Source organism: Podarcis erhardii (genome assembly GCF_964252035.2).
Source record: "Podarcis erhardii genome assembly, chromosome: 10".
Taxonomy (NCBI): domain Eukaryota; kingdom Metazoa; phylum Chordata; class Lepidosauria; order Squamata; family Lacertidae; genus Podarcis; species Podarcis erhardii.
This window is the reverse complement of record NC_138500.1, coordinates 57,262,931-57,287,968: the sequence shown is the minus strand read 5'-3', so window position 1 is coordinate 57,287,968 and position 25,038 is coordinate 57,262,931. Positions and strand designations below refer to the sequence as shown.

General features: G+C 41.9%; 1 protein-coding gene across 4 annotated transcripts in view; it reads left to right on the top strand.

The window, feature by feature from the left end:
* Positions 1–25,038, top strand: part of TSPAN12 (tetraspanin 12) — an 87,313-nt gene that overhangs the window by 1,887 nt on the left and 60,388 nt on the right. Inside the window, exon 3 of one of the 4 annotated variants that reach the window (XM_081878099.1) lies at positions 19,097–19,242. The exons of 2 other annotated variants lie outside the window; for them this stretch is intronic. In XM_081878099.1, coding sequence (XP_081734225.1) covers positions 19,225–19,242 — 18 coding nt within the window. In that variant the 5' untranslated portion in view covers positions 19,097–19,224. Of the gene's footprint in view, positions 1–826; positions 848–19,096; positions 19,243–25,038 lie in introns of those variants that run through there. One more of the 4 variants, XM_081878100.1, reaches the window with a different exon arrangement.

Sequence of the window (25,038 nt, the reverse complement as noted above, 5' to 3'; positions counted from 1 at the left end):
CTTCTTTTTTTTATACTGCCCGTTAGCCAAATGCAGACTAGAATACAGTGGTACCTCGGGTTAAGTACTTAATTCGTTCCGGAGGTCCGTTCTTAACCTGAAACTGTTCTTAACCTGAAGCACCACTTTAGCTAATGGGGCCTCCTGCTGCCGCCGCACTACCAGAGCATGATTTCTGTTCTCATCCTGAAGCAAAGTTCTTAACTTGAAGCACTATTTCTGGGTTAGCGGAGTCTGTAACCTGAAGTGTATGTAACCTGAAGCATATGTAACCTGAGGAACCACTGTACGTAAAGGCTTCTTCAGAGTTGTCTTAAAAACCAGTAGTGATACAGCCTTGCAAATTTCCTTGGGGAAGGGGCTCCAAAGATGTGTGTGGCCACCCCTGAAAAGGCTCTGCCGACCTAGCTATGATGAATTTATGTTATAGAGCAGGAATAGGGAACCCGTGGCCCTCCTCAACTCACGTTGGTCGTGGCCAGCGTGACCAATGGTTAAAGATCATGAGAGTTGTAGTTCAACAACATCTGGATGGCTTCAGGATCCCTACTCTTTGACAGCGACTGCTCATTCATCAGAGGAAAAGTGGAATTGGGCTCCAAAAACCTGACAGCCTGACATCATGGTCAAATGTGGTCTTTAGGGTGGATTAGAAGGTGCATGCGGGTTTTCCTTCGCTGTGTTTTCCTAGTAACACAACTGATTTTATGCAAATAGCATCTGGCCTACAGTGTGTGACATTCGTACCCTTAGGCAGCTGCTGGGTGCCTAGAATCCTGACAGGGGCCCACAGGTGCTGGTACTGGTTCTGAGCTCTGAGCTCCCTCCTCTAGGTGGCTGCTGTCCTGTATGTAAATCCACGGCCAAGATTGGCTTCCCCAACACATGAATCTCTGCAGAGAGGATACTTAAATTGAGAGTGCATAAATAAATGTATTACTTGTGTACTGTTTACTCCATACGAAACTGAGTGAGAATGTACCACTGGACAAGTAAGTGTAGTTTGATGTTGTTGTTTTTTTATAGTAATTTCTACTAAGTTTTCCATTTTAACAATCCAATCAAATCACATTAATTATTCCAAATTATACAAATACATATCATAAAGTCCAAATATTTTCCAAATTATAAATTTTTTGTTGGGGGTTCCCATGCTTCGAGTTCAGTAGGGTCCAATCATCTCATATTTCTGCTGCTTTTAGTGTAGTTTGAAGTTGTTGTTGTATTTATATGAAAACAATAAAAATTATTGGGGGGGGGAAGGGCACCAATTTAGGATGAAACCACCAGATTGCATGTTGCTGGTGCCCCCTTCAAACCTGCCTAGCACTGTCTTTGGGGTTGACATGGGGTTTGCATTCAGATGTGATGATTTTTCTAAAATGCTTTTTAGTGTTGTGTGTTAAAACAGCGTATTTTCTTCATTAGCACACCAACTACTAATTATTTTATATAATGGGTTGATAAAGCTGCATTGCCGTCTTACCTGTTGTCACCCAGATCTGGTCTTGCGAAGTTCAGGTGCTTGCCTCGTGTCGTACTACGTTTTGGTTGTTTTATCCATCCACCGCAATTTCTGTCTTCCTCGAGGTTTCCTGCCCTCTGTCTGAGAATTCATCTAGCCCCATATTCTCATTCATCTGTAGTTCTTTATTTCGCCCATTGGAGTATATGACAAGCACTCAGTTATTTGGCAGAAAGAAAAGGGAGACATTTGGGGACATCTCTGGGATAGGAGCTTTGTCCCCCCCACTCTGGGCCGGTTAATCCAAGCCATTCAGAATCAAGTTCGTTCCTCTCTATATAACCCCTCCAAGATTTGTTTCTTAGGCCTCATCTGCAGTATACCTTTAAATCAGGGGTCGGCAACCTAAGGCCCATGGGCCACAAGCAGCCCATGGGGGTCATTTAACCGGCCCATGGACCCCTACCGCCCGCACAGGGACTCCTGCCGCCTACTCAGTTGGCTCGTGTGCAACACTGGCCAGCTTCCCATTGGCTGCAGGAAGCTCTTGCAGCCAATGGGAAGCTGCGCATGACTCCTCTGCGCCGGAAGGAGCGCTGCAAATAGTGTTTGCGCATGCGTGAGCACACACAGACACACACTCCGGCCCACCGCAGCGTCTGTGGGACCATGAACTGGTCCAAGCCACAAAAACTTTGCTGACCCCTGCTTTAAAGCGTATCATATCATTTTAAACAGCCCCAAAGAATCTTGGGAACTGTACTTTAGCATTGATCTGAGGGATTAGGTTGGCAGCTTGAATGTGCTTTCAGATTTGGGGTTTTTTTTTAACAGATTTTATTAAAGTTTGAAACAGAATACAAATATTATTTTGTCAAATTTCAAGTATCTTTTTTATCAGAGATTAAAAAAACCTAACCTAAATAACAACACAAACCGAAAAGAGAAAAGGAGAACTTCTGATTCTTCATCTTGTCAGCTATATATAGAAAATTGTTGAAGGCATCCAGACCAAGATAACACCCCACAATTCTAATTTCTATAAACCAATCTTTTCTTCAATCCGCAAACCCAGGTATCAAGTTCATTTTCTTTTTCACGCAAAAAGTCTGTAAGGAGTTTCCAATCTTCAGTAAATAAGAGCCTGCCTTATCTTTGGAGGCCCAAGCAACACCCAGGTTTCAAATACCTCTTTCCTTCTTTGGTATTCCATCTTCTTATATAGATGCAATCTTGCCTCACTTAATCCATGCTCTTTTCACGGTAAGGTTAGATTACTGCAGTGTGTTGAGGCTTCTTGGGAAAAGCAGTGGTCTCATATGCAGTGGCAAGATTGCGAAGAGGGTAGTCCTGCATTGAATATTATTGTACTCATCTTGCAAAGTCTACCCTGGCTTCTAGTATGTTTTCAGGGGCGAAACAGAATGCTGCTTCGAGCTATAAACTCCAAATGGAGGAATCCAAAAGATCATGGCCTCCCTTGCAAAATTCCCATTTGCTTAAATCTGCATTGTAAGTCTCTTACCTTTTGAGGTGAGCGGGGTGTGGGCTTCAGATAGGGTCTTTTCTACGTCCCACCACTTAAATACCTCCACAGCTGGTGTCGAGGTTCCGGATTAATAATAATAATAATAATAATTTATTTTATTATTATTACCCCGCCCATCTGGCTGGGTTTCCCCAGCCACTCTGGGCGGCTCCCAACTGAATATTAAAAATGCGACAAAACATCAAACATTGCTTGAGAGCAGTACATGTGAAAAGGATCTAAGAGTCTTGGTTGACCACAAACTTGACATGAGCCAACAGTGTGACGCGGCAGCTAAAAAAGCCAATGCAATTCTGGGCTGCATCAATAGGAGTATAGCATCTAGATCAAGGGAAGTAATAGTGCCACTGTATTCTGCTCTGGTCAGACCTCACCTGGAGTACTGTGTCCAGTTCTGAGCACCACAGTTCAAGAAGGACACTGACAAACTGGAACGTGTCCAGAGGAGGGCAACCAAAATGGTCAAAGGCCTGGAAACGATGCCTTATGAGGAACGGCTAAGGGAGCTGGGCATGTTTAGCCTGGAGAAGAGGAGGTTAAGGGGTGATATGATAGCCATGTTCAAATATATAAAAAGATGTCACATAGAGGAGGGAGAAAGGTTGTTTTCTGCTGCTCCAGAGAAGTGGACACGCAGCAATGGTTCCAAACTACAAGAAAGAAGATTCCACCTAAACATTAGGAAGAACTTCCTGACAGTAAGAGCAGTTCGACAGTGGAATTTGCTGCCAAGGAGTGTGGTGGAGTCTCCTTCTTTGGAGGTCTTTAAGCAGAGGCTTGACAACCATATGTCAGGAGTGCTCTGATGGTGTTTCCTGCTTGGCAGGGGGTTGGACTCGATGGCCCTTGTGGTCTCTTCCAACTCTATGATTCTATGATTCTATGAAAAAAATCCCTAAACAGGGCTGCCTTCAGATGTCTTTTAAAAGTAGGATAGTTGTTTATTTCCTTGACATCTGATGGGAGGGTGTTCCACAGGGTGGGCGCCACTACCGAGAAGTCCCTCAGCCTGGTTCCCTGTAACTTGGCTTCTTGCAGTGAGGGAACCACCAGAAGGCCCTCGGAGCTGGACCTCGGTGTCTGGGCAGAATGATGGGGGTGGAGATGCTCCTTCAGGTATACTGGGCTGAGGCCATTTAGGGATGATTTTTAGACTTGGTTTGCATGTAATTTTAATCCATACCATGGCTTAGTTTTGAAGAAACGAGTGTGCTGCCTGTCATTGAGACGTCAGTACCGTCACTTTGCTCCCCCTCTGATGTTGCTGCCGACACTATGCTCTGAGCTAAGCCATGGTTTGGCTTTGCGGTGTATTGCTTTGGGATTTTTTTCTTAAAAATATAAAGTGGTATAGAAAAATGGGGAAAGTAATTATAATGTCTGAACTTCGAGCTCATGGTTTCTCCCTCTTTGACAAAACACAGGCTTAGCTAAGATTTATTCTATGACTTATCGCTCATGGTTTGTTTGGGGGAGATAGACCATGAATTGGGGTTTGGGTGCAGCACTATGTTGAACTATGGTTTGGTTCCCAGCAGTGCGGCAGCAGCAGCAGCAGATCAGAGGATGATCAGAAACAACCACATGAAGCGACTAAGCCATGTTTTGTCTCAGTGTTACAAGTGACTCGGGCCCTGGATTGGTCTGCTATAGAGATTCCCTTTTTTAGTTTCTTCTCCTTATTACACTGGAACGAATGGTCGTTTTATTGCTCTACGTGCAGTCTCTTGGAGAATCAAGACTTAAATGGGGTTAATAAATAAAATAAATTCACTGTTGTAAAAAGATCTCTCCTCCAGACTGATTGCGAAAAATGTAGGAAAGCTTAGTTAAATAATAAATGGATTTTGAAAAGTACCACGGTTTTTGTTTCTAACTGTGTGCAAAGATGGGCAGCTGGGGCAATCTATTTAATGACTATATTAATGTCACTAATGAGCTGCTATAGTTATTTGCTGAAGTGGGCAATTGCGGTTGCAATGATTTTAAATGGCAAGGACTGCAAAACACTTCGCCAGTGTACTACAAACTGTCCCACGGTTCTTCTAACAATCTCCTTATGGACTAGACGCTCCTCAAAGTCCCTTCCAATTTAATTCTATGATTCTACGAATTTAACACAAGAGAAGTTCCAGTTATGTGTATCTTCTGAGTAGCACTTGTGATGATAGTTTAACTGATGTTACAGGACTCCAATACGACACAATCTCTGCACAGTGTTCCTAGAGAATAATCTTTTACTTTTTTTAAAAAAAGAAACAATCCAAAACATGTTGTGTGGTGTTCTGCATGCGCTCATGAGCTTTTCAGCTCTCCTCTTTGGGCTCAGCTTCTCAAGGCTACCCTAAAAGGCTAGCAACTCAGTCTTGGCAAAGCAAACCACGAGGTACAATGATCTCTTGCCAGGAAGAAAAATGGATTGTCTACCCATGTAGACATAGAATTGGCTGGCATTCCCGCCCAAGCTCCTCTTGAATCCTGGCTGCCACTTCAGCCTTTGATGGCTCTAACCGCCGCAGAGACTTTTCAACTCTTGAGATGCCCAAGCCTGAATCCTTCCAAGTTATTTCAAAGTCATTTTCTGTTACCGTCGAGCAACCTTCCCTTCCAAATGCTGCTGCCAGATTTCCTAACTATGGCTGTAGGGCATGTGTGTCCTTGGTGTGTTCAGCTGCCGTGCCAGTCAAATGTGCGTTGATTAAGGTCCTTCGGTGCCCCTGGAGCAAGAAAACAGACATGGCGCTGCTGTCCTCACTATACTTTCCTAGAAGTAAGGCATTCCTTTGGAAATGCTTCTGAGTAAATGTTTTTGAGATTGGGCCCCACGATTCAAGATGCAGGGATGGTCATGGTGCCTTTATATTTTCACAGATTTGTTGTCTTACGTTCCATGTCAGCTGTGGACCAAAGGGCATCTTGTAATCTGACAGCCGAGGCTGCTGTAGCACAATGAGATGATTTCTTTCTTTCCTCCAGAGGTTCAGAAGCACTGGCCTTCGAGCATTATTTCTTCACGGCGTCTTTGGAAAGATTGGCAGATGGGCGTGTAGAACATAAAAAAAGGCCACAGTGTTGTGTACTTGCTGAAATGGTTTTAATTCCAGTGTGTGGTTAGGGGTCCTGAACCTTTTCAGGGTCATGGGCACATTTGGAACTTAGAAAAGGTGGCGCTGATTGGCGTTGAGTAGCGATTACTTAGGTGTGATTACTCAGGTGTGCACTGTCAGTCTTAAAGGGATGTGGGTGGTGCTGTGGTCTAAATCACTGAGCCTCTTGGGCTTGTTGATCAGAAGGTTGGTGGTTCGAATCCCTTTGACAGGGTAAGCTCCCGTTGCTCTGTCCCAGCTCCTGCTAACCTAGCAGTTCAAAAGCATACCAGTGCAAGTAGATATATACCGCTGTGGCAGGAAGATAAATGGCGTTTCCATGCGCTCTGGCTCCTGTCACAGTGTCCCGTTGCACCAGAAGTGGTTTAGTCATGCTGGCCACATGACCCAGAAAGCTGTCTGCGGACAAACGCCAGCTCCCTCGGCCGGAAAGCGAGATGAGCGCCGCAACCCCATAGTCGCCTTTGACTGGTCTTAACCGTCCAGGGGTCCTTTACCTTTTACAGTGGTACTCTGGTTTAAGAACAGCCCTGTTTACAAACGATTCGGTTTATGAACTCCACAAAACTGGAAGTAGTGTCTTGGTTTGCGAACTTTACCTCACTCTAAGAACGGAATCCGAACGGTGGAAGGGCACTGGTGGTGGGAGGCCTCATTAGGGTAAGCGCGCCTTGGTTTAAGAACGGTTTTGGTTTAAGAATGGACTTCCGGAACAGATTAAGTTCGTAAACCGAGGTACTATTGTACTTAGGTGTGATTACTCAGGTGTGCACTGTCAGTCTTAAAGGGCAATACCAACAATCCTATCCTGCAACGGCTAGCCCACTGTTCTTGTTTTATTCATATACAATATGAAAATATTCCCCCACAAAATTCAGTGGTCAAACCCATGGAGATTGATCGATTGGTTTTGTCACAAGTATTGGAGAGGAGCGCTGGATTTCTTGGATAGACCTTTATTGCCATTTTTGCAGTTCCAACGGAATCCACTGGGTTTAATATGGCTTATTCCTGTATTCCTGTGCAAAGGATTCCAACAGAATTAGCTCAGCAGGAGTCAATCGTTGAACACAAGGACTTACTAAGTACTTAATCAGCAGTTAACATTTGGCTGCAAACAAGGACTCAAAACCACATTGCCGTTTTTTGTTTGTTTGCGTGGTGTCAACTTTTTGTGATCCCAGGACAGGTTACAAAACAAAATAAAACTTCAATATAAAATATACAAATATTAAACTCGAACAGCTATATGGCCTGCCAGGGGAGAGCTTAATTTGGCAAGCGTACCCATGCTTTTACCAAGTAACTGTTTGCTTTCAGGGGTCTTAACCAGGTTAAGGCTGCAAAACACAGCACTAAACTATGTTTAAGCATTTGAAATATTTCAACTGCTTCAGACCAACACGGCTACCTACCTGAATCTATGTTTAAGCATTGTTTGCACTGGATCATACTGTAAGGATTGGTAGATGATAGTTCTACTGATGTTATTCTATTTTGTACGTTGTATACCACTTTGATATATCTTATGAAAGAGCGGTTTGAAAACAGATATTTCAGTAAAGAAAGAAAGAAAATCAACCCCTTTTAGAATACTACCACCAACTCTCATCACTGTAGAGAGTTTCTCTGTCTCTGACTTAAGATTGTTGGTGAGAAATTTGCCTTCTTTCAGAAATCAACAACTATCTAATCTGGACAGGCCTAAACTTGGTGTTTCTAAAAAGGCCCCTGTTGCTTTATTGTTTTTACACAGACTTGTTACAGCAGGTTCTTGGAAGGTAGTTGCTTTTAAGGTACATTATCTATTACTTGAAGTAAAGTAGCACTGAAGAGACCTTTTGGTTTCCGATCTCCCGAAGCCTGCAATACATATTGTTTAGTGCGGCAGGGAAAACGAGCGATTCTCAAATTTTAAGTAAAATATAACTACTTTTTTTTTGGTAAATAATTTTTATTCATTTTCCAATTAAAAAAACCCATTCATATTAATAACAAATCAAACCAAATGTTTCCACATTCAAAAATAAAAAAAACAATACAGCCAATTATAGTGCAAATTAATTAATTTCAATGGGATTCCCCATGTTCTAATATCCATCCTTTATTTTCTGCTGATATCGATCCTCTCCTCAACCAGTCATCGGTATAACTCTCTATCTTGTTTTATTTTACCATTCCATATTTATAATCACGTAGGGGCCCATTTTTCTAATATAACTACTTTCAAGGTGCTGAAGTGGACATTGTGCCGGGCTTTGTGGGCAATGCATTCAGTTTTTTCTCTTAAGAAGTACACAGAAAGTCAGCGAAAATAGGCTCTCTGCATTCTCTTTGTAATTTGTCATCACTGTGAGAGATGCATGCGAGGTCAGAAGCTGTGTGGAAACAAACAGATTTCAATCCTTTCAAGTAATGCAGAAGCTACAGGGTACGTACAGGAATCAGGTATAAAAGTGAGCCGAGTCATATAATGATATTTCATACCCTCCAACATTTCTCCGATGAAAGTAGGGGCGTCCTACTCCATAATGTTTATTATTATTATTACTATTATTATTACTACCCCACCCATCTGACTGGGCTCCCGCACCACTCCAGGCGGTTTCCAAAATATATAAAAACATAATAAAACATTAAACATTTCCCTATACAAGGCTGCCTTCAGATGTATTCTAAAGGTTGTATAGGCCCCCCCTGGCTTGGGTGTGTGTGTGACATAATTCCATACCCTCCAACATTTCTCTGATGAAAATAGGGACGTCCTAAGGAAAAGCGGGACATTCTAGGATCAAATCAGAAACCGGGATGGCTTTTGTAAATCTGGGACCATCCCTGGAAAATAGGGACATTTGGAAGGTCTGATAACCAGACGGATTTGTGGAGGACAGAAATAGCAGTAGATTATCCAAGATGGTTAACTTTATTTATTAATTTGTTTATTGAATTTACGTGCCTTCATCTGAGAATCACAGGGCGATTTACAATATAAAAACTCAAAAATGCATAACATGACAGCAAACAAAAACAGTAACCCGCACCCAGTATTTTATTTATTACACGGTATTTTATTTATTAAGGCATGTGATGTCAAGCTCAGAATGTTGTGTCATATCCTAGTCTGTCCAAAGGTAGGAGTGAACCACGCGGCATGGAGTTCTTCAATTAATGATTTTTGCTGTTGTAAATTTCAGCGTTCGGAACTGCCTGGTATTAGAGACAGGATGGGCCCTATAGCTGAACTAGCGTTTTTGTTTTCTTCGGAGGATGTTCTGTCTTTCCTGGAGGGAAGGACAATCATCCTTTCAGGAAAAGGCTCAGCATTATTTAATGGCATTTGCCCTGGAAAACAGGCAAGCGCTCTTTCAGGAGAAAAATTAAATGGGAGTTAGACTATCCCAGAACTTGTCATTTGAGCAATGAATCAGATTCTGCAATAATTCACCAGTAACCGACATTTCAGAAGCCATGACGCTATCTTCTGGGTCAAAACTTTTCTGTTCGCCTGGGTATAGAATGATAGAGTTGGAAGGGACCCAGGGGTCATCTAGTCCAACCCCCCACAATCCAGGAATCTCAGCATCCATGACCTCTTGTTTAAAAACCTCCAAGGAAGGAGAGTCCACCATCTCTTGTGGGAGTCCATTCCATCGCTGAACAGCTCTTACTGACAGAGAGTTTTTCCAAACATTTAGTTGGAATCTCCCTTCTTGAAACTTGAAGCCACTGGTTCGAGTCCTACCCTCCACAGCAGATTTTAAGCTCTGTTTTTGCTGTGCGCTTACTGCCTTTTGAAGCCGTTTTTATGATGGTATTTTATTGTTGTTTGGCCAGTCACCACCCTGCTACCTTTTGACGGAGGGCAGTTTATAAATAGCTTAATAAAATAAAAGAGATTCATACTTTAAAAGCTTGGCGCTGAGGTAAAAATGACGGAAGAGGGAGGACTAGTTAGTATGTGAGGGCATTGAGAGAGGTCAGAGAAGAGGCCGTGCCTTGGTACATCAAAGGGATCCTTTAAATTTACTTTTAGAGCTTGAGGGGCAAGTAATGTTCTTTGGACATGCTTTCTGAGATGGTGTTATCCAGGAGAAATTGACCAACCTAAAATTAGACTGGAACTGGGTACAGGCAAACGCTGCAAGATGACTGTTACTGGAGGCAAAATACTTCTTTGCCTTGAAAAGCTAGGTGTATATTTTGAAATAAATGAAATATGGAGTGTCTCGTTTTGATGAAATTTGGAGGAGGCACTGTCCATGAATCCTAGTTACAGGTAGGTAGCCGTGTTGGTCTGCCGTAGTTGAAACAAAAAAAAAAAAAATTCCTTCTAGTAGCACCTTTCGTGTGCATGGTATCTGAAGAAGTGTGCATGCACACAAAAGCTCATACCAATAACAAATTTAGTTGGTCTCTAAGGTGCTACTGGAAGGATTTTTTAAATTTTGTTTCCATGAATCCTGTGTGCATTGTGACATTTAAAAGGAAAAATTGGGTGGGCGACAGCTCCCCCCTTCTGGTTGTGTTCTGCAGCGTCACATACAAAACCAGATTGTTTTGCAGCCGCCCGCAAACGAAGCAGATGTTCAAATGCGAAGCTGCTACCATTTGGCAGGCTTCAGTCCTTATGACCCCTGTGCATTTGTGACTGTGTAGCTTCTGCGGTATAACGTGTGACATACTATTGCTGAGGAGCAGCATCAGGCTGTTTCATATCCAAAATCAGCCAGAAGAATTACGCAGGATTTGGAGAGTTTGGAAAGATCAACACAATCGACAGCATGCAGCACTCCTGCTTGAGCCAAGTCTGGCTTAATTTGGATAGATAGTTCCACTGGGAATAAAGATTCTGAGCCAGACATGACCTCTATCAAAGTTTGAAAAACCCACTACTCCTTTGGGTATCTCCCTACCGCTTTCCTGTGAAAACCATAGTATTTTGTACAACATGAGATAAAGTAACACAATTTCCGGACTTAGCCTTTGATGTCTTCTGATAGAGAAGCCTTCTGTATCTGACTTCACTTTCTGACATTTTAGTTTGGTTCAGATGTAATGGAAAACCTGGCAAAACACTCACTATTTTAATCCCCTCTCCTGCCCCCCTCTTTTCCTAGGTTGATGGAACATTTCTCCTAACCAGAGTTTCCTGTGATGTCCAGACGTGGGGAACTTTGGTTTGCTTGAATTATAGTTGGTGAGATCAAGCTGGGTTAAACTCTGGTTTCAGATCCTGGCTAGTTGACAAACCATTGCTGTTGTTGCTTAGTAGTTTAGTCATGTCCGACTCTTCATGACCCCATGGGCCAGAGCATGCCCGCTTTAAACAAATCATAGTGTCCCAAATTTTGGATACACCACAGGGCTCCGTGGGTAGTTTAAAATTGAATGCTTCTCTGCTTCATAAGGGACCTGTTTGTATATGTGAGAACCTGAGACTCAATTGTTGTTTAGTCATTTAGTTGTGTCCGACTCTTCGTGACTCCATGGACCAAAGCACACCAGGCATTCCTGTCTTCTACTGCCTCCCGCAGTTTGGTCAAACTCATGCTGGTACCTTCGAGAACACTGTCCAACCATCTCGTCCTCTGTTGTCCCCTTCTCCTTGTGCCCTCCATCTTTCCCAGCACCAGGGTCTTTTCGAGGGAGTCTTCTCTTGTCATGAGGTGGCCAAAGTACTGGACCCTCAGCTTCAGGATCTGTCCTTCCAGTGAGCACTCAGGGCTGATTTCCTTCAGAATGGATAGGTTTGATCTTCTTGCAGTCCATGGGACTCTCAAGAGTCTCCTCCAGCACCATAATTCAAATGCATCAATTCTTCTGACACTCAGTACAGTATAGTATTTTAGCAGAAACCATGGTTTCCTGTTCCATGTCAGCTAAAATTTAAATGGAACCAGTTTCCCACCTCATTCCTAGTTTATACCAGGTTTGCAGTAATACAGGTGACTAAGCTGCCATGTGTCAGAAAGCATTACTTAAGCGGTAAGCTGGTTATCTTTCTTGGCCACCCCAGACAAGCTGGCTAGCTAAGGCAAAACAGCACTCTTGTTGGTTGTTTGGTCATCATTGGAATGGGCGCATTGCTGTGAATTGAAGTAGTTTTTTTAGTAGTTAGTGCCATTCACTTTTGCCTTATCTTACTGCTAAGGTATTTTGCCTGCTCTAAATTGGAAGCAGAGTACAATGAGAAAATGTGTGTGCAAAAATATCCTGGGTCCCAGGGTATAGTCTGAGATCATATGTAAGGCTATCACTTCACAAAAGCTAAGCAGATCTAGATCTGGTCACTGTCTGGATGGTAGACTCCTTGGGAACAACATGCAGGATATAAGAGCAAGCAAGAAAGAAAAAATAAAAAAATGATGAAACTGTAGCCTGCAGTTTGCTCCAGTGTCATGGCTAGCAATATATATTTTGTATGTTTTTCCTATAGGCTACAACATTTTTAAAAAATGTCTCCATTAAAACACCAACTTTGTAAAGTATCTGCTAGTTTTGGGTTGGTTTTTTTTGGCATAAATACAATTAAGCAAATATCTGATTTAAAGTGAGGAAATGTAGCTTGAAAATGTAATGCTGGTCTGTGTGGCTTCATCACTTATTTTCAAGGCAATCACGGAGGCTGGCGTATCAAGCAAAAAATGTAAAGTAGCAATTTCATGGTGATGGCTATATAACATTCTGATGGTTTAAAATGAAACCAGAAGTGATTTGGCCAGTCGACTGTAACAAGCAGAAAATGTTGAATTGGTTACTGTTGTGTTTATAATATACCACAACTGATACCTACAGATACTTTTTGGATCTTAACATTATAATAATAATAATAAATAATAATAATAAATTTTATTTATATCCCGCCCTCCCCAGCCGAAGCCGGGCTCAGGGCGGCTAACAACACTAAACAGTACAACATTATAAAACATTATAAAAATGGATTAAAATGAATTAAAATCAAAATTGCTGGCAACCATAAACTAAAGTTTTGTAAAGATTGCCAGAGGAGGGAGTCAGGCTGCGCCCTGACCAAAGGCCAGGTGGAACAGCTCTGTCTTGCAGGCCCTGCGGAAAGATGTCAAGTCCTGCAGGGCCCTTGTCTCTTGTGAGAGAGCGTTCCACCATTATTGATATATTGGCATTTTAAGTCGCACATGATGCTGTTTTTTTTTTTGGTCTTCCGTGCTGTCTCAGAAACTTCAATATGGTTTGATTACCTTAGACTATCTTACCTTAGACTATCACCTTGATCTCAAACACTTTGCTGGAATGTAAATTCCATTAATTTCAGTAAAGCTTGCTTCAACATCCCTGAGTTTTGTCTGGAAGCTCATAACAAGTTTACACTTAAATAAGTTTCATAGAAATTAATGTGATTTGTGTAATGGGCACATTCCAGAGAAAGATAGGGCCACCTACATCCCATTAAGCAGGCTTACAGATGCAGTTAAATATAAGTGCTGACTATCAACACATTAGGGATGCGGGTGGTGCTGTGGGTTAAACCACATAGTCTAGGACTTGCCAATCAGAATGTCGGCGGTTCGAATCCCCGCGACGGGGTGAGCTCCCGTTGCTCGGTCCCGACTCCTGCCAACCTAGCAGTTCAAAAGCACGTCAAAGTGCAAGTAGATAAATAGGTACCGCTCCGGCGGGAAGATAAACGGCGTTTCCGTGCGCTGCTCTGGTTCACCAGAAGCGGCTTAGTCATGCTGGCCACATGACCCGGAAGCTGTACGCCGGCTCCCTTGGCCAGTAAAGCGAGATGAGCGCCGCAACCCCAGAGTCGGCCACGACTGGACCTAATGGTCAGGGGTCCCTTTACCTTTACCTATCAACACATTACATAGAAATAAGTTCACTGGTTTTAGTAAAACTTGGTTCCACATAATGCCCACCATCCAGAGGTTGTCAGGATACAGAGTGCCCATTGTTGGCTATGAAAGGAAAGCTCACACAAGGAAGGAATAATTTCCATTTTCAATAGCTCTGCTTCCACTTCCTATTCTCCTGCAGTTGATTGTGGTCGGCTGGCACAGAAAGCTAGGTGTGTCCCACCAATATAAATGGAACGGTGCAATCCTGCACATGGCAACTCAGAAATAAGTCCCGTTGTGTTCAGTGGGGTTTACTCCCAGGAAAATGTGTCCAGAGCTCTGCAGCCTTAAGCACTTAGCTATATTCTTCTTTCTATTCCTTTTTTCTTGCTTTCTGTTTGTTTTTTCTCCCTTCTGGCTTTGTTCTCCTATAAGACTAAGTAGCTGTTTTATCTCAGTATATTATAAAAAGATAATAGGTAGGTATTTTTGTATATCTTTGAGTAAGTATCAATATTTTTTTTTTTAAAAAAAGCACTTAGCTGTGCTCTTCGTTCCCCCCAATTTGATGGTAATTATACATAAGTGAGATGTTCAGCAAAATCATGGAGTATAATTTTTTCTTGCCACTATATTGCAGCAGATTGCAGGTGCAGGTTTACATTCTAAAAAGAAAAAAAATAAATCTCTGATAGCTCACCAGATGCGAGTGTTTCTACTTTAGCCTAGTTCCTTATGCACTAGGTTTCTGTGTGCGGGGTGTAATTTTTGTGCAGTGACTTTTTTAAAAAAGGTAATTCCTTCAGCTCCAGTTTAAAACGGCACACCTCCAGGAAGATTCTGAAATGTAATTTGCCGAATTTGTGAATTGGTTTGGAGCATAAGACGAATGGATTTCAAACTTTTTGCTGGATTGCACCCAAGGGATGTGGGCATAAGTCCAGCATGCACAGGGACTTCCTGTTCTCTTCTATGACGGGAAATATTCTTCCTATTATTGGGGATTCCCTGTTGTGCACAAGGAGTTTTCCTCTGCTTGTAAAATAGGGCATGAAAGGCCGAGTTTGTAAGGGAATTGTTTTTTCAGTATCAGAGCTACTGAACCACTGTGTTTGGGATCCGGTACAAGCAATAGTTGGACTGAGGCTTCGATAATAGGGAGCAAATTTCAATTTGTAAGGCAGAGGGGCTCGCGATTCTGATTTATTGACGTGCTTTGAGGGGAAATTCCTGCGTTGTCAATGCACACATTACTTTTTGTGTAGGAGTTGGAGCTCCTCGTTTTGCTGAATGCCTGCTTTAATTCTGCATACAGAGAAGAAAGCAGAGAGTGCCTTCTGCATTTTTATCTTGTAAATTAACCCAACTCCTGTGTAATTGCGGAGTGTGTGGTTTGGGGACCCAGAGCAAGACAGATTCGTCTGGAAATCTTCAACATTCAGTAGGAGGAAGTGTTGAGAAGAACAAATTATATTAGAAGCACAGATGCTGTGTGGGCTGATGTGTTTTTTCCCTTGCAGTCAAAAGCCAAAAGTGCATATTGAATATATAATCCAGATGCCAGATGACTTCCACTTATATGTCATCTTCTGCTGGGTAGTAACCAGTTTTTTCTTCTCCTTCAGAGTGGGGGTTATTACCCTGAACACTATTCCCACATTTGTGGTTCTGGCTCTGCATAACAAATACAGATAATATGCTGCTGAGTATGAATTTGCAGTGTCTCCAAAACTGACAGATTATTGCAGATGTCTCACAACTACTTCTCAAAATAAAAATACTTCTCAAAATAAAAATTAAACACAGAGCCTCCAAGTGTCCCTATTTCCCAGGGACAATTTCAGATTTACAGAAGCCATCCCGGTTTCTGATTTGATCCTAAAATGTCCTGCTTTTCCTTAGGATGTCCCTATTTTCATCAGAGAAATTATGGAGGGCATGGAATAGATCACCCCTATTTTCATTGGAGAAATGTTGGGATGCCCCTGTGTTGGAGGGCATGTAAATGCACTCATTTTGGGTGGTTTTGCAAATCATGGGAAAGATTTTATAATGGGGTTTCCAGCGTTTGCCAACCTGGTGCCCTCTTGGATCAAATGCTAAAGTGGGCTACTGTGCCTTACCAGTCATAGAAGTTTCCTAAATGACTTAACAGAAACTTAATTTACTTGTCCCAGAACTGATAAACAGGAGAGGAATATTCTCGATTCAGTGGAAAGATTTCTGCGAAGAATGTTGTATGCAATATAGAAGAAACCTGTTTTAGATACATCGGGTCCTTCCTTAAAGAGGAAGGTGAGACCTGGAAAACCGGCACCCTGTGCTGTGGGTGGGTACGAATGGTCAGCCACAACACCTGATTGGTAGGTCCCTCGAAACTGGGTCCAATCTGCCCAATGGGACACAGTCTAAACAGTTCAAGGAACCTATTTATGCCCATGCATGTGACCCAGAGCTTCCTCTTTCAGCGGTGCATTCAGAACACCTGCCCACCTCTCCCTATTTTTAGGGCTGTTATGTAGTGAAGTTTCACCCTGGGCCAGCAGGGGGATACTGTATATAGTTTTCACTCAGGTCTGTAGATAGTTTTCACTCAGGTCCACGTCAGTTATTTTAGGCGGGAACTCTGGGCTGTTGTTGCTGCAATGTTGACAGCCAGCTGCCTATAAAAGCAGGCCGGCTGAGCTGTTTGCAGTCAGTTCTATTCCAGCTTACGAAATAAAGAGCTACTTGGAGAAATTGCTGTGTCGTCTGCTATGTCAACCCACAACTTAACAAGGGCTTTGCGCTTGACCTTGCTATGCCGTTGTGTGTTGCACAGAGGCACGGCAGGAATTTCCCCCACTTGCGTGATTGGCTGTTGCCATTTGGGTTTCACCTACAAATCATCACAACATGTAAGGTTGCGGATAGTCTCTGGTTCAGGTGATAGGGATGGGAGAAGGCTCTCGCCATCCCTATGTGAAGGGTATTTTGTTAAAGGAATCCAGGGACTCGATGGTTTGATCAACCCCTGAGAGGGGGTTGTGCCCGTGCATGAGTCCAGGGGGGGACATTTGGGTGGTGGAGTTAGCCTGTTCCCAGTTTTCCGCTTATCCAGGTGCTCACCCTTGGCTGACCGATGCTGGAACCCTTGGTCAGCGCTACCTGCATGGCAGGGAGGTAGTAAAACCAGAGCCTATGCAACCATTCACTTTCTGTAATCAATGAAGTTGTGGCCTAAATTCTGCCAAAAACCAAAACCAAAATTTGAGTCAAGTGTGAATTAATTTAGGGGGGAGGTTTCTGGGTCTGAACACGCAATTTTTAAAATTAGCTTGCTAGCTATATATTGACTTCAGTGTAGCCTAGAGAGCATTATTATTATTATTATTATTAGCGTTTATATACCGCCCTATACCCAGAGGTCTCAGGGTGGTTCACAGAAAAGATCACAACATATATAATCAGAATAAAAACAACAACGCAATAACAACCCCACCCCAGAAAAGAGCCACATTTTTAAAAGGGTATAGGATGCTGAGTTTGTCACATTTCAGAGACAGCGTATGTGTTCATAGGGAATTGTCTCACGCCATTATTTTGTTAAATCCCATGTTGCTTCTTATCTGCCTGCTGCTCCAGCTCTCTGCTAAATTTCTACCAAAATAAATATTGGGAAGAAACATCTCTGTTCTGATATTTATCCCTTCATAGTTCCAGATGCCTTTTGTAATTAACACAACACTTGAAAGGGCCCGTCTTAAAAGTTAACTTCAGCATTGGCTGACCCCAAATCTGTAAATTATATTAGATATCTGTCTACGGACTTGTTGGACAAGAATTCCCAAGCAACCTTAGGCTAGTAGAGCATTGTTTTGAAAGAAGGAGGAGAGCTTTTTTCGTCGTGAAAGGGATATGAGTTTCCACATATGCTATGGGAAAGCTGTGCACATCAGTACAGATGTTTAGCTCAGTAACCTTTTAGTCTTAAGGTCAGTAGACCAACTGCCATCAATTGAAGAGCCAGGATTGAAAATGCTGAATTATTCTTGTTCAGTTTCTTTTCTAAACTGCCTGTATCTGCTAATGCTCATGCCTCTCTGTATTTTCTAGAAAAAATGCTCTGAACTGGTATATTCTGCAAACTGATTAATATATCCACATACCCTGCCGCTAATATTGCAAGCCTGTTCAAGTTTATTGATAGCCCACAGACCTTCAAATTTCAAAAAGAAATATTTGAATCCATATGACGAGGGGAAAAGAAACTAAACTAAAAAAAAAAAAAAAGCAACTTAAAGTAGAGTGGAAAATATTTATTGAATATATGGAAAATAATTTTACACAGCTCAAAACGCTGGCAGCGTTCAATAAATTCAAGAGAGTAAATAATATTTGTTTGATGTAAAAGTGGAAAACTGATTTGAATGGTTATAGTAAAATATGCAGGAAACTGTAATATGAACCATGGAAGGAGAAGAAGGGAAGTCACTGGATGTTTCAAAGTTTGTAAAATGTTTAATTTGATGTGTAGAAAAATGAAAACTCAGTAACTAAGAAAAAACCCAGAAAGTCCATTGACTCTATATTTTTATTGTTTAAAAAAAATCAACAAAGATTAGGACAAATGTGATGAAGAGCAGTACAGAAATGTGGTAACAGATTAGTTAATTAAAATCAGTGCCCCCAAACAATTATGTAACAGCAACACACCCAGAAAGTGTGCTTTCCATCACAGTTTTTCCTATGGCAGTCCTTACCTTAGAGCAAAAACAGATGAACTGATGACAGTTACCGTAAGCAGCTCTGTGGTAATGTCAGAGAGAAATGATATTTTAGTCATAGCGAAGGGATCAAACTCCTGCAGGTGAGCTAGTTCCCTTCATCTTATATAAGTGTGCAGCTCCTACCTTTTTCATGCTGCTGCTTTAACCTCACTTTTCAAAAGCGGCGGAATAGTAAGATAATGCAGTCCCAACATGAAAAGCAATATGACTGGGGAAATTCCTGCTGCTCAATATGATCGCAAATTGTATTGTGCAGAGAAGCATGCCACGAAAAATATTTTGCTAGAGCTTACCAAAATGCTGTGGGTTGGAGAAAAAGGGAAGAATGTTATCTCCTTTCTCTCTCTCTTTATATATATATATATATAATATGTTTTGTTGAAAGAAAGGAAGCAGAAAGAAAGGATAGAAGGAAAAGCGGCGGGGCGGAGAGAGATTACTAGACTGGTGCCATTGCTAAGAAGAAGAAAAAGGAACTTTAGAAAGGAGAATTTTAGAAAAGAGAAGAAGGGGATTCATGGAGCAAATAAGACAGGTATACAATACGGTTGTCACACACTTGGGAGCCCACAAAGAAGAAATACAACACTGGAAAAAGAGGATGGAAGAGAAAAACCAATCTGCATATGGCATGCCTATGCTAATTTATATGGATAGATGCAAATTTTAGAAATAATTACCAAAATTTGAATATACTATATATCAATATAACACACCCTCCAACATTTCTCTGATGAAAATAGGGACATCCTATTCCATAATAATAATAATAATAATAATAATAATAATACCCCGCCCATCTGTCTTGGTTACCCCAGCCACTCTTGGCAGCTTCCAACATATATAATAAATGCAATAAAACATTAAAATGTTAAAAAAAACCTTCCCTCTACAGAGTTGCCTTCAGATGGCTCAGAGTCAGATACCCATTCAATATTGATCTGATGAAAATAGGAACGTCCTACCATACCCTCCAACATTTCTCCAATGAAAATAGAGACGTACTAAGGAAAAGCGGGACGTCCCGGGATCAAATTAGAAACCGGTGCGGCTTTTGTAAATCCAGGGCTGTCCCTGGAAAATAGGGACACTTGGAGGGTCTGATAAAATGGGTAAAACTGTGACAAGATGAGCTATGGGTGTGCCAGGCATGCCAACTCTGGGGGCCCAGGGGTCTTCAGCCCCCTCAATATTTGCTTGAAGGGGGCGCAGCCTCCCCATGTTGAGAGGAGCCCAGTGCAATGTTGCGAAGGCTGCACTGACTTGCATGATGTTGGGAGGTGTGTGTGATGTTGCCCCCCAATCTTGGGGGCAACCTGGAGCCTCTGGTGCCTACTCAGCCTGTTTTGGGGTCACGAAAAGTCGGACACGACTAAATGACTAAACAGCAGCAACAACAACAACAACTGTTGATGGGCAGCTTCAAGAGCCCTGCTCTGCCTTCTTATGGTTCCTTATCTTTAAACTGGACTTGGTCTGGAGATCCCTTCCCACAGAGGACACCTTCAGACAAGCAAGTATTAAATCAGTCAAAATTAATACCATCAACCAACTGTTAAGCAAAATACAAAAAAAGAAAAAAAGAAAGTACAAAATCACAGCCTCCGTAGAACCAATTATTAAGGGAAGAATGTAAAGTATGCATTTTTAAATTTTTAATCCTCATCGTTTATATATATATAAACACCCCCCTTTCTAAGGCACCTAACAAATAATATAAAAGCCAAATAAAAGATATCATAAAACAAAACTTTTTAAAACAACAACAGAAATCCATGCCGAAAGAATCACCACTAGAATGTATCCAGAATGAGTTTCTTCTATACTGTATAAAATTCTGCACAGAAATATTTCTACTGAATTGAGAACATTCCTCTCTTAATTTATCAGTTTTGGAATAAGTGAATTAGATACTGTAAGGCCATTTAGGAGGCTGTTATGATTGAGAGTATTTTAACATTTGTATGTTTTCAAGTAAAATGTTAACGCTTGCATGTATGGTTGTAAAACTTTCTTGGTCTTTTTGCTTTATCTTTTTGTAAACCACTTCAAGGTTTTCTTTGTTTTCTGGTGTTTTTTTACCAATGTGTATACATTTTCTGAAAAATAAAAATAAAAAAGGCCTTTTCAGGTATTTGACATGTGGGTATGTGCAAAGAGGCTGGGATCAGAAGTTCCTCACCATCAGAGGTGCCAACTTGAATAAAACATTGTGAGGGCCCAGGTAAGCCCTACCCCTATAATCGATCACAAGACGTGGCACTGTAGCACCCTGCTTGTGGTTAACGCTTAGCTGGAATGAAATATTCAACGCAGCAATAGAGAAATTAAAATAGTAATTTATTTGTCAGACAAATAAATAAGAGGCTCAGTGGTACGTGGTTACCAAGCTCTGGCCTGGCCTCCTGCCATTCTGGCCAGCACTTATATTCCCTTAATCCAGCCCCCTTTGCTCCTCCTGTGGCTGCCTCTGTCCAATCAGCCTGGTTGAAATTCCTATTGGCTGTTTGCTAGAACCAATCACAAAAGATACACCCACAAGAGATACACCCATTTCCTTGCCCTTATAAGGGAGACAAAGAGCTATATATATGACATATAAGTAATAATATATCTTACATGGAATCTTAATTACCAGCTCACCTCTTGCCCTCCTTGCCCTATTGCCTTATAAAACAAATGTTTAATCTTACATTTTTATGTTCAACAGATGTCAAGGATCTTGAGTTTCACATCAACATTGAAAGATTTCCTTCATTTAATGTTTCTAAACAAAATGCCTGACAACTATATATCAAGACTGCTTGGATGGCGTCTTCTGTCTGGCAGGGGGGGGGCTGGTGGCTGACTTAATTTCAGGATAAATACAACTCTTACAACCATATGAAATAAGAATCTAGCATTCCTTAAATCCTTTGCATAATTACATTTAAGCCAATATATTTAAGCTAATATATTTCATACATTTATCATAGGTAGCCTCTTAAAAGAATAAAGCTTTTCAAAGTAAAAAGGAAGGAACTCAATAAAACACAGCTTTTAAAAGAAGCCTCTTCAGTTTGCACCTCCCCCTTTCCCCCTCCTCTCCAGCCTCAAAATAAAATAGGAAGAAGCTGCTTCTTCTGCCAAGCCAGTTGCCTTTCCAACATTTAACACATTTTAACCTTTTTAACTCTCTCAGTTTAAGAAACAGCTTTAGAAGAGACTTCCCCAAAAATGCTCTCTTTCTTTCTAGCTAAATGTTTTTCCCCATTTGCTCCTGGCCTTTCAACCTTAGAAAGAAGATCTGGCTCATTTTACTGGGAGGCACATTAGTATTATCTTTCCCCATTCCTAATGGTGTTTTCTCAGCCTTGGGGCAGCATATGTAATTCTCCCTTTTTATGACTTTGAGAATTGTTTTTCTACTATAAATCAATGGGGCCCTCTTGTCTTAGGAGAATGGCCAAGGTTTCTTCTGCCTGGCATGAAACATTTGAAAATCCTTTTTTAAGCTCATTTTTAAATACAAGCCTTGATTGAAATATATAGAAGCTTTGATAAAAATGCAGGCTTATGGTTAGGTGCCTCAGCACATGCACATCATTTGGATGGCCCCTCCAATGTTTTACTGGGGGGCCTTTGGCCCCTAGGAGTTGGCTCCTATGCCCGCCATCGCTCTCCATGTGTTGGAGGCCAAACACAGGTTGTCGTACCTAGGGGTTGGCTAGATTTTCTTCTGCCCCACAAGCACTGATAACAGTATGTGTGGCCCAAAAGCTAACTTGTTGTGTACAGTCATACCTTGGGTTGAATGTGCTTCGGGATGAGCACGTTCGAGTTGCACTCCACGGCAACCCAGAAGTAACGGAGCGCGTTACTTCTGGGTTTTGCCGCTTGCGCATGCGCAGATGCTCAAAATGACGTCACACGCATGCGCAGAAGTGCCGAAATGTGACCGGCGCAGACATGCGGACACGGGTTACGTTTGCTTCTAGATGTGAACAGGGCTCCTGAACGGATCCTGTTCGCATCTAGAAGTACCACTGTATATCGAACGCCTCCCTCAGGAGACAAAACAAGGTTTCACTGGCACTGTGAGAGGGTGAAGAGAGGCTACGCCAGGGGTCAGCAAACTTTTTCAGCAGGGGGCCGATCCATTGTCCCTCAGACCTCGTGGGTGGGGGGGCGGACTATATTTTTTTTGGGAAAAACAATGAATTCCAATGCCCTACAAATAACTGAGAGATGCATTTTAAATAAAAGCACACATTCTACTCATGTAAAAACACCAGGCAGGCCCCACAAACAACCCAGAGATTCATTTTAAATAAAAGGACACATTCTACTCATGTAAAGACACGCTGATTCCCGGACCATCCGCGGGCCGGATTTAGAAGGCAATTGGGCCGGATTCGGCCCCCAGGCCTTAGTTTGCCTACCCATGGGCTACACCTTCATGCCCATTTGCATTGTCATTCCAGGGCCTTGTGCCCATTTTTGTGCCAAGGAAGGAAGAAAAGGCTGGAAGAAAAAAGTGGACGAGGAGTCTTGATGTGGGATGAACGCCTTCATACGCGCCGGCGTGAGCTTGTCAGTTTTGTAGCTGGAACTCCACTGCACGCCAAGGGAGCATGGTTCTGGTTGCAGCTGTTCCTTTGCTTCTCTGACATTCCTGCCTCAAATATATACAGGGTTCTTCTGTCTTCTGCATAGCTGCTTGTGGTGTAGCCTGCTGCCGAATGTAATTAATAGTTGCTCGTCCAGCAACTCAATGTCACCCCTTTGTTTTCCTTTGCTTTTGGAGGGAACGGAGAGTGAAAAATAAAGCGGCGCTGCTTGAGGATTCTTAATCGATTGCGTCGTGGGCGCAATTAGAAGTTACAGCTGGAAACCTTTTGTGCCGTTGTCATAGTTTGATGCTGTTAACTGCTCAGCGAGAGAGGCCAGATAAACTGATAGGTCTGTGCTTATCTTTCCTTAAAGCAAAGTTGGGGGTGGTTTAAGGGGGCTAAAGATATATCGATGAAACTTGCGGATTTTATTTCCACAGAGGCTAAATAAAATCAAGAAAAGGCGATTCTGGTTTTCGATAGGTTGATCACATCAAGCACCCAGGCTTCTCCAAAGAGATCTCCAAATCCCCCACATAGCTTGCACCCCACAATCCCTTGCATTTTTGGTCATCTTTTGGTTTCCACCAGATCCCGAGTCCAGGTGCTGTGCTTTCTAAAGAGAGCTGGGTCACTGGCGGGTTCGTATGGTGAATAATGGCCGTTTACATGGTGTGGACTTGTTGACCTCACAGCCTCAGAATAGTCTTGTAGATTGCTCCCCAAAATCTAGTAATAAGAATTAGGCTATTTTCCAGCCACTGTTACATGCGCAATGTGCAAACCAACTGCCATGAGCCTATGTAGATCTATCATGTTGCAATCCCATAGCTGTTCAGGAAAATCATGGAGCTATGCCAGACTCCCTCTCCAGGCCCCTCCCGATAATTAATGCTTACAGAATTAATGAGTGATTAGGATCTGATTTAAGGCCTAATTAAGAGCATGAATATTATGGTTAGAGTTGGAGAGAAGACAGGGAAATGTCTGATCCTGCACGTTTCTTTGGATTCTTAAATGTGGGTGCAGGACCCACAGTCTTAAGATCTGCATATATTATATACGCTTCTTTGGGTAGGGGGAGAAGGGTTGCATAGAAGCATTGAAATTAAGAATTTTTGGACAGTAATACAAGAAGAATTAAAGAAGGTGTTGAAAATATCAATAATAAAAAAAACCAGAGATATATCTCCTTGGATTGATAGGGGAAGCGAAACCACGGAGGGGAAAAAGAATCTTCTTATATGCAAGTACAGCAGCTAGAGTAGTGATTGCTGCTAAGTGGGAGTTGCAGACTCTACGCTTAAGGGAAGAATGGATTTGTAAACTAAATGAATACTTAACTCCGGCAAAACTAACAGCTATTATAAGAAACCAATCGAATCAAAAATTAAAAAAGGAGTGGGAATGTTTTGATGAATATATGGTAAAATATTGCTCAAAAAAAGATATGCTGGTATGCCTAGATTAAAATGTAAAGTATCTGAGGGAAGGTAAATCAGCAAGGGAAGATAATAAGAATATATAGAAGATTTGAGAAGTTTGTAAACTGCAAAGATAAATGTAATCTCAGAATGTAGAGGAAATCGAGTGGGGGCGGAGGGAAGCGGGGGGAGGGACAAAAGAATATTAGGTGTGATTGATGGATATATGGGGGAATGGGGAGGATGTGATGGCGGCTTTGGTTTATTTATATTGTGATGTAATATGGAAAAAACCAATAAAATATTGTATTGGAA